Raw genomic sequence first — 9,464 nt, 5'->3', positions numbered from 1 at the left:
CTGCTCGCAAACAGCACTTACCCCAACAGTCTGTTCAGGCTATACGGGTGATCTTTGTCATTGGCGTGAGGTTGGCCCTGGCGATTGGGGTAACATCAGCGTCGACGTGGCACTCTGTTGCCCCCCCCTCCCCGTCCTTCGGAAACGTGCCCGGGCGCACGTGGGTTGCGGGCTGCTGGGCAGCAACTGCACCTCGCCCCGTGCGCTTGAATTGCCGGGGAGGACGTCTAACTCCCCTCTCGCCCCTCCACCCACCCCCCTGGGGAGGGGGAGGGGGCGGCGGCGGGGATGAGGGGGGGGGGGTGCTGACGGTGTTGCCACAGGAGTCGGTTCACAAACAGCGAAGTCTCGGAGGAGCGACCACTCTGACCTGGGCCATCTGTGTTAATTACAATGAGCTCTGTAGGTGACTCGAGCGGGATATCGCCCCCAACGGCAAGCAGCGACCACGTGTGAGCAATCTGCCCCCTCCTTACACCCCCCCTCGCCCCCCCGCCCCCCGGGCGAATACAATTCCTCTAGCAGCAGCTGATAATCAAATTTCAGTTTTTAAAACATGTTTAAATACGATTCAGTGTGTTGATTTGGGGCGATCTTCTGCCTCTATCGATGCAGAGCAACACAGACAAAATGTCCTCCTTTTCATTCGTGTGGCCAAGCCACGGACAACCGCATCAAGAGGTGGCTGAGGTTGCGTCGCTGTCGACGGGCGCGATGTCCTTTCAATTGTTCGTTCCGAATGTTTTACACAACGCGCGGGCGCCGTGGGGTTGCAGTCGTTGTCGTCAAATGGTTGTTCTAAACTCGCGAACATTTCCGAAATTGATTGCTTCGTTTTACATGGATGTGTTTTCATTCACGGACGGGGTCTCTCTGTCATGAACAACAAAAAAACGCAATTCGAAGTGCTTTGGGTTTTCTTTTCTCTCCCTCTCCTTGTGGAATATAACGAGACGAATGTTGGAGTGCGCTATCCCTGGAGCACAAAGGGGAGATTGACTGTTGCCCATTCACAGAGGGGAGGGGCGCGAGAACGAGACGACTCGCCTTCGGAACAGATTTGTGGTTAAAGGCAGTTAAGTGTTATTATTCTATCTCTTTCCTTCACACGTCACAGTCGTACGATCTTGATGGAAACATATCCGATTCAGGGGAATATCTGTCTATGAACATCACCCTGCCTTCCGTGAGTGCAGCTTGTGTGCACATTATAAGATCCCCCGTATCGCCTTAACCGACCGTGCTAATCGCGCCTCCGATTAGCACGGTTAGCTGCGTACGGTGCGAAAGAAGGTCAACATACGTACGTACATAAAGTTGTGTTAGCTCAGCACTTATGAAGGTCGGCACGGCCCACGAAAGGGGTGGGTGGCAAGCACCACGCAAGGCCGCCTTTGTCTCCCCACATCGCACCAGGTAGTAATTTGAGGCTGAGTCGACCTAGTGGAGGCCCATAACCGATTCAGATAATCGCCACTGGTGTTGGCCGTGAGCGTGAATCGAACTCGGCTTTTCGGGTTCGTAGCGGAGCGCGCTAACCGTTGAACCACCGCTCCCCGTATACAAATACACATTGGGGGGTGCCACTCACTGTGCACGTGGGAGAGTGAAGTAACAGTATCCTGGGATCAGTTTATTCCTTGAGGTGTAATAGTCGACAGGCGAGAATCTCGTTTCACTTACAGGCTGCTCATGATCCCATCCTCCTCCTCCTCCTCGCCTCTCGACTAAACCTCTGTTGTGTTATCGACTTTGATCCACGTCTCAACTCCGTGGAGCAATCAGTGAACGTCGAGAGAGAGAGAGCGGCTTCAAGCTCGCAGTGGCTTCAGCTTGAAAAGGCAATTGAAGACAATCCAGGGGACGCGACCTTGCAAATAACAAACTTGAATGTCGAGTGGCAGCCCTAACGTACAGGACTTATTCCATACTCCACCGGAGGCAAATGACTTGCCCCACTGCTGACAGCGATCGCGCATACGTGAAGTCTTTGTCACGAGTCTCGAGGCAATTAGTCCGTGGGCCAGAGCAGGAATTTAGTACCACTGACGGTAGCAAGCATAGCACTTAGTGGTGACTAATAACAGTGAATCACGTGATGATTAACCCCACTCGTTTTAAGCGGCAATCGCATAATTCACTGCTCTTGGTCACAAAGAGAAATCGGAACCACTTGAGGTTTGCCACCTTTGGTGGTACCGACAACTGCGAAAATAGAGCTTCATAGCTCATCGGATTCCTCCAGTCTACATTAAGATTCTAATCCGGAATATTTGGTCTGGGCTCATGGACTAAATGCAGACATTCAGGGTGAAACCGCCTAACTAAAGAAATTACTAATGCTCCACGTAGCATTTGTTTAAGGCCCATATTGTAAAGTGTAGTTTTTGTTGTTATATTCTTCCAGTTATTACCCTAGACATGAATCTATTTGGGCAAAATGTGAATGTCTCACCCTTGTAGAACATAGAAGTTACACCAGTCACGCGGTTATGATGACCCATCGCAGCTCGCCTGGGCGAGGGGGGGGGGGTTGACTTAGCCCATCATCCTTCGGGACTGATAAAATAGATACCGCTGTGTGGGGGAAGACAGCGGCGGTTGTCCTATGGAGGGATTCTCCCACCTCCATCGAGACTGTGGAGTTGCCACCACTGTCTCAGTGGGAGGCTGTACACAGGGGACGAGCACACCATCTCAATGGCCATTCGAGTGAGGAATTGAACCCCTGAGTGGGACTTCACTTTCTGAAAAAGCCCCAACTGGACGTCTGTGATTGAAAAATAAAAGCTTCAAAGCTCATCGGATTTCTCCGGAATAAAAAAATTAAGATTCTGGTTCGACTTTTATAGATAACCACATTCTAGATTTGAAGCTTTCGTGACTGCAATGATTTATACTCTTAGTTCTTTCGGTAAAGTCACGTAGGTAAAACATGAAATTAAAATTTATAAAAATAAAATAAAAATTACGACGTTTCGGAGACTTGTGTTGCCTCCGAAACGTCGTAATTTTTATTTTAATTTTTATTAATTTTTAATTAAATGTTTTACCTACGTGACTTTACCGAAAGAACTAAGAGTATATAACCACATTTGTGTTAAGGACCTAAACTAAGTCTGAGCACCGTAACTTTTACTTCCGACGCGCTGGCCTGGGTTTGCAACTTTCCCTGCTGCTGCTGCTGGTGCTGCTGCTGATGATGATGATTACGAACAGCGGTGAGACAATCGTGAGTGCAACGGAGGGATTTGGTGGCCCGCCAGACTTCCGGTGGGCCGACCTGAAAGTAGATCTTGTCAGTCACTCTTCTCGCTTCTATCGCCGGAGCCACCCTTGCTCGAGGCGGTACCGGAAACGCAAGAGCGAGGGAATTGTTGACTTCTTCGTGGGTAAATATTTAATGCTCACCCCCGTCCCTCCCTTCACCTCCCCGCTTCGCCTGGCCCCTCTGGCGAATTCGATGCTCGCAAGCTCCCTCCCTCTTTCTCGCTTTCTCTTCATCAAGCGTTAGGCGCGTGACAAAGACTCCGTCGCTGGAGAAATGAACACTTCCAGCCCATGATGTCACACCGCCCGATGTGGACAGGAACGAGTAGGGGGCACAATAGCAGGCTCATTCATTCTGCTTGCACAGGGCGGCTGTGAAATTACATTGGGAGTGTTACGTTTTTATCGTGTGTGTGTGTGTGTTAAGCATCTCTATTAAATGTGTAAGGAGAAATAAAACGGATATTATATTTTTTATGATTTTGTTTTTCAATTTTTTTTTTCTTGCGTTTGAAATAACTTTTTTTCAAAGTTGCAAAAGTTGATATGCTAGCAGCGCACAAGTCCTTTGGGAATTACCGTCCAGTCAGCCAGCAAAACTTGTTTGTAATCATGTATAGTATGATGTTAATCGCCAGCATAACAAGTGCAGTATAACTTAGTTTAACATGCTGCTATTGTTGTAGTTATCCCCCGTACTTAGAAAATACTCTTTAGCTAGCAATAGCTACTCTTTAACAATGCCACCAATGAAATAAAATGTGGATGCATGGGTGAGTGAGTCATTTGGTGAGTGAATTGGTGAGTGAATGGGTGAGTGGGTGGGTGAGTGAATGGGTGAGTTGGTGGGTAAGTGAGTGGGTAAGTGAGTGGGTGAGTGAACGGGTGAGTGGGTGGGTGAGTGAGTGGGTAAGTGTGCATGCCATGTCGTGTATTGTCAGTAATTTGTGGTGTTTGTTTCTGATTTGTGGTACCCATGGCACGTACGCACAGCAGTGCCTCCTTCGAGTTCAACGCATTGAACAGACAACAAACAACTTGCAATCGACAAGAGCAGTTCTTTTGAATATTTTTTAATTGTTGTTGCTGTATTATTGTCGAATACACAGTCGCCATAATACGAAAGATACATCTGGGACAATATAAGACACTTGAAGATTGACTACATGAATAAGGCAGCATAGATGACACATGCTCTAAAGCTTCAGGGAGATCAGGTGTTCTACAATTTTGACATAATAAATAACGATGAAGCGTATACTTAATATATCCAAAACATTTAAACGCAATTTAATAATAAATAAAACTTTTTTTAAATTCATAACTTAGGTTGCACATATTATTTAACGAAGAATGAAGCGACACAAATCAGACACCCCGACAAATAAGCACACGCACAATATAAACAAATGCTATGCATTCACACGCATGGTACAAAACAATTAATTTAAAAAACAATGTAATCGATTATAATTATTTTCAAAAAGCGATTGTAGATACCTTTGAACAAGAACATTTATTTTCATGTTTACAAATGTTAAAGCGTACAGAACATGACACACCACTTAACGCGTGTCTTCTTCTCTGGTATATATATATTTTTTGTTTAATATTTATGGCATTTATTTATTTATTAGAAAACAAGGCTATCTGTGAGTGAGCAGTGACAAAACTTGGGGTTACGAGAGAGGCCCTTTTTAAGACAACGATAAGAACAATTAACCACCTCTCGGACTTAACGCAGCAAAAGCTATTTTGTGTGACATCCTGCAAACAACCTCGACTCTCTCACTCGACTCCCTCGCCCCTCTCTCACTCTCTCTCTCTCGAATCGTGACATGGGAGAGTGGCGACAGTCAAGAGAGTTGCAAGGTGCTCAACCCTCCTCCATCAACAGGTCGGCCGAACGGGCATTTGAAGCAAAATGACCTGCCGGTTTTCGGACGGGTGACACTTGTTAATGTGTCGCGTGAGACCCGGGGAGCTGTAGAATGTGAGCGCGCAGAACTTGCACAGAAACACCTCGGTGGCCGCTCCCTGCAGTCGAATCAATCTCTCCACGGCCGCCGCCTTGGCCGCTATCCGCTCCCCGATGAGGTAGGGGTCTCCTCCACTCGCCTGCAGAGCCGCCTCTCGTGCCTCCATGAAACGGCGAGCCGTGGCGCTGGCATCGGGCGCTTGGTGGTGATGGTGATGCTGCTGCTGAAGGAGCCACGGCCGAGCGTGCTGTTGCTGCTGCTGCTGTTGCTGCTGCTGTTGCTGCTGCTGCTGTTGCTGCTGCTGTTGCTGCTGATAATGCTGCTTCTGCTGCTGCTGCTGTTGCGTGGATTCGACGAAGGCGCGCTCTCCAAGGTGCTGAACGGGCTGGTGCACGGCTAAGTGCTTCTGCAGGGACGCCTTGCGACGGAAACGCTTGGAGCACTGATCACACTCGAACTGCCCTTCGTCCGGGACAGCGTTAGAGGGTACCGACCGCTGCTCGTGCTGCGTCTCACCCTCGCAGCCCTGCTGCTGCTGCTGCTGGTGCTCGCCTGTCGCCTTGGATTCGTCCTCCGCCCTTGCCTTGTGCTGTCCGGCGTCTGTGCCCGCGCCGGCGCCCGCGGCGGCGGCGGCGGCTGCGACAGATCGCGGCTTGTGCCACCGTCGGTGCGAGGCCAGGTTGGCCGGGCAGCTGAACACCTTGTCGCACTCGGGGCAGCGGTACTCGACCTTGATGATGCGCGAGCACTTGTGCTGCGCCAGCGACAGGGGGTCGAGGTACTCTTCCTTGCACAGTTGGCAGATGAACTCGGCCAGCGGTCTGGCGCCGTCGACCACCTGCCGGGGCTTGGGCTCCACGGGCTCCTCTTTGATGCGCAGGCCGAGCACGGGTGACGTGAGCACCTCCTCCTTGAAGCTCAGCTTCTTGGACGTCTTGTACTTCTTGGGAGGCGGCTTGTCTCCGCGCTCAGCCGCCGCGCTCTTGCCGCCCGCTCGCTTCGAGGCGACGGCGACAGCGGCAGGAGGAGGAGGAGGCGCGGAGAGAGGCGGTTGCACGGCCCCCAACAGCGCCAACTTCACCGCGATCGGCGGCGCGGCGACAGAGTGGAACACTCTCTCCAGATGAGGCAGCTGCTGCAGGGATGACGACGACGACGACGACGATGATATCGACAACAGCGGAGGAGGTGGTGGTGGTGGCGGGTGCGGATGGAACGAGTCGGCCGCCACGGGAGAGCCCTGCATGTGAAAGCTGCGCCCGAAGAATTGCTTGTCTTGCTCTCCCGCGCTCACAGGCCGCACGGGGCTGTAGGAGGAGTAGCCCGAGTCGGGAGTTCCGAACTGAACCGGCCGCTCGCGCTCCGGCGTGGGCGTCTGCGACCGAGGAGGAGGCGGCGGCGGCGGCGAGGGTCCCGCATCGCGGCGAGTCGCGGAGGCCAAGGGGCGAGCCGGGCTGGCGTGTGGGGGTGGAGGAGGAGGAGGAGGCGGCGGGGGTGGCGAGCGGTCCGGCCGGAGATGGTTGGACGAGTCGTAGAGCGACGCCGGCTCGGAGCTGGGCGACTCGTCGTCCTGCTCGCGAATTCTGTACGAGTTCGCGGCCGAGCGCTTGCTCCGTTTCACCAAGAAGCCGCGAGGCATCCTCTCGAGTTCACGCGAGCGCAGACGCCGGATTTGTAAATCGCTTCGCCCCACCGGAGGGGATTTTACGGATGCAGGCACTGGTCTGTCAACGTCTCTTCGGTAATGTTTTTTTTTTGGTGTCAAAACATGCGCGCGGATTAACGACGATAGAGTCTCAGCCAGCAGCAGCAGCCGTCACCAGTACGACCGCTTAAGTTTGGTTCCGTGTTCGCGGCAGTAGCAGCAGCAGTCGTCGTAGTAAACACACGCGCACGCTCTCGCTGTTCCGCTAAATATATGTCTGTGGTGGTGGTGGTGTTCTTGTTGGTCTAAGGCGCAGGAAGGTAACGAGCAGCGCTGTGGACGCGGTGACTCGGGCGAGGAGGGGGAGGCCGAGACGCGGTGCTTTGCAATGCGAGCCGGGGCATTTCTTCACTGTTTTTAACGGCGCCCACCGCTATTGTTCCCTCCTTTGTCGCGCCTGAGTGGAGCCGCGCCAGCCAATGGGGACTTGCACCGCGCATCTCGAGAGAATTGAGTGAGCAGATGTAGCGAGCGCCTTCCGACAAATTCACTCCCCCACCACCACTCCGCCCGCCCGCCCGCCCGTTCACCCACCACAACCTCTCCCTCCCCCCTCCATACATCCATCCCCCATCCATCGCTCCCCTCCTCCCTCCCTCACTCCCTACCCGCCCCCGGCACCACGCCACAACCCATCCCTTTCGCCCGTGCACCCGCGGCCAAGACTCGACCAGCACCCCACCCCCCTCCACCCCCACCGCTAACTCCTGGACAAACCCCCCACACCACACACACACCCACCCACCCGCACCCCCGCCCCACCACCACCACCACAAGCCTGGGCAGTCTCCCCACAAGCCTCGCTGTTTTCTGAGCCATAATTCAGCCTTGCCACGCGGCGCACGCCTCCCATTGTGCGGCCCCCATTGAGAGCGAGCGCCGGCCACGCGTCGTCGCTTTGTCTGTGCCCCGCGGGCGGCTATTAGGAGCGCAGAAGGGCCGAACGCTGCCAACTGCCGCGACTCAAGTATGCGCTCACTATGCATGAGGTCAGGCCAGCAGCAAGGGAATTTGAATTTCAATGCCCCGAACCACCACCACCACCCCCACTCACCCTGCCACCCGCCTCCAAGTCCCCGTCGCCCTCCGCTCCCCCCCCCTCTCTCTCTCTCTTCTTCATCTCGTGGGGGGCGAATATTCAATGGTCGTTGTGTTGAACAAATGCCGAGTATAGCCACCGCCACCACCACCACCATTCCCGATAGGTGTAGAGACAGCATGTCCTTGAATGACGACTTCACGGCATCGATCGGGTTTGTGCGCGAGCGCACTGGGCTGGGCGACTCAAATGTCTCCTCCCCCCCCCCCCCCGGTGCGCGCCGCCTCTTTAGGGCACCACCTCTTCTGCAGAGCACCACCGCCTCTTCTTCAGCGCGCCGGCGACTTGAGCGAGCGACAAAGTTTGGCCCCGCGTCGTCGGGAGAGTCGAGGGCGCGCAGAAAAGAGGCACAACTGGTTGTTGGGATTCGCGTATGTGGGGTGGGGAGAAAAGGGCTTTTCTAATAAATATATATTAGTAAAATATTATCCATAATAAAGGGGTTTTTTGGGGGGGGGGCGGGGGGGTTAGATCGCGTATATATATAAAAATGTGTCGTTAAATCCGCCACCACCCGGCACAGCCAATTTATTAAGGTTTGTTTACGTGACAACCCCTTACTCATTTGCTGCGTCGGGTGGTGGCGGGTTTAACGACACATTTATATTTACGCCATCTAACCCCCCCCCGCCTCCCAATTTTTTTTATTGTGGATAACATTGGTCGCGAAAGCCAACGTGTAAAACTTTCAACATATTATTCTCGAATGCACTTTAGTCCATAAATAACATGCATTGTCTAGGGCGAGAGGCAGACTTTACAAATCACGCGACCATATTTATGTAATAACATCGGCGTCATGGCCTCTTAGTGTTCTCCACTTCTCGAGTGTCAATATTTACTTGACGCTGCTGCTATTTTTTATTATTTGTTTTGAACGTTTACCGATTCTGGATTTTCCACCTGGAATTATTGCTCGAGGATGTGCAGCAAAGATAAAGACAAAGATGCTCCCGTATACAGCCTTCGCAGACTGTTGGGACAAGTGCTGTTTGCGAGCACCTATGAAGGCCGGGTGGGTGGCCAACACCACGCCCAACCGCCTTTGTCTTCCCAGTGGCGATGTTTACACACCTCAGTAATTTGAGGCTGAGTCAATCTAGGGGATGCACAGGACCGGTTCAGATAACCGTCATTGGTGTTGGTGGCCACGAGCGAGAATCATGAGCGGGTCGTCGGCTTCGTAGCACAGCACGCTAACCGCTACACTACCCCTCCCCATATATTTTGCGTACACATACATACACACTCACACATATCTTTGTATAATATACATATATACATACATACACACGTACGTACAAAAAGGATGATTTTTTTATTCGATTTCAAAAAATCGTAAAAACCTGGCCAGGTGGCTCAGCCGTAGAGCGAGCTGATGGCCAATTAAAAGGTTGCGAAGGGGTGGGAT

General features: G+C 52.5%; 1 protein-coding gene across 1 annotated transcript; it reads right to left on the bottom strand.

The window, feature by feature from the left end:
- Positions 1 to 4,355: 4,355 nt before the first annotated feature.
- LOC133342349 (insulinoma-associated protein 1-like) lies at positions 4,356 to 7,393 on the bottom strand. The gene has a single exon (XM_061551456.1). It carries the CDS (start codon positions 6,886 to 6,888, stop codon positions 5,161 to 5,163), a length of 1,728 nt encoding a protein of 575 aa, XP_061407440.1. The 5' UTR covers positions 6,889 to 7,393; the 3' UTR covers positions 4,356 to 5,160.
- Between the last annotated feature and the right edge of the window lie 2,071 nt (positions 7,394 to 9,464).

This window comes from Lethenteron reissneri, chromosome 14 (genome assembly GCF_015708825.2).
Source record: "Lethenteron reissneri isolate LAM-NWPU_2019-01 chromosome 14, ASM1570882v1, whole genome shotgun sequence".
Lineage (NCBI taxonomy): Eukaryota > Metazoa > Chordata > Hyperoartia > Petromyzontiformes > Petromyzontidae > Lethenteron > Lethenteron reissneri.
Note: the sequence above shows the minus strand (reverse complement) of the source record. Positions and strands in the feature narration are given on the sequence as shown.

Coding starts and splice junctions, on each gene's coding strand:
- LOC133342349 (XM_061551456.1), bottom strand. CDS start 6,888: ATGCCTCGCGGCTTCTTGGTGAAACGGAGCAAGCGCTCGGCCGCGAAC.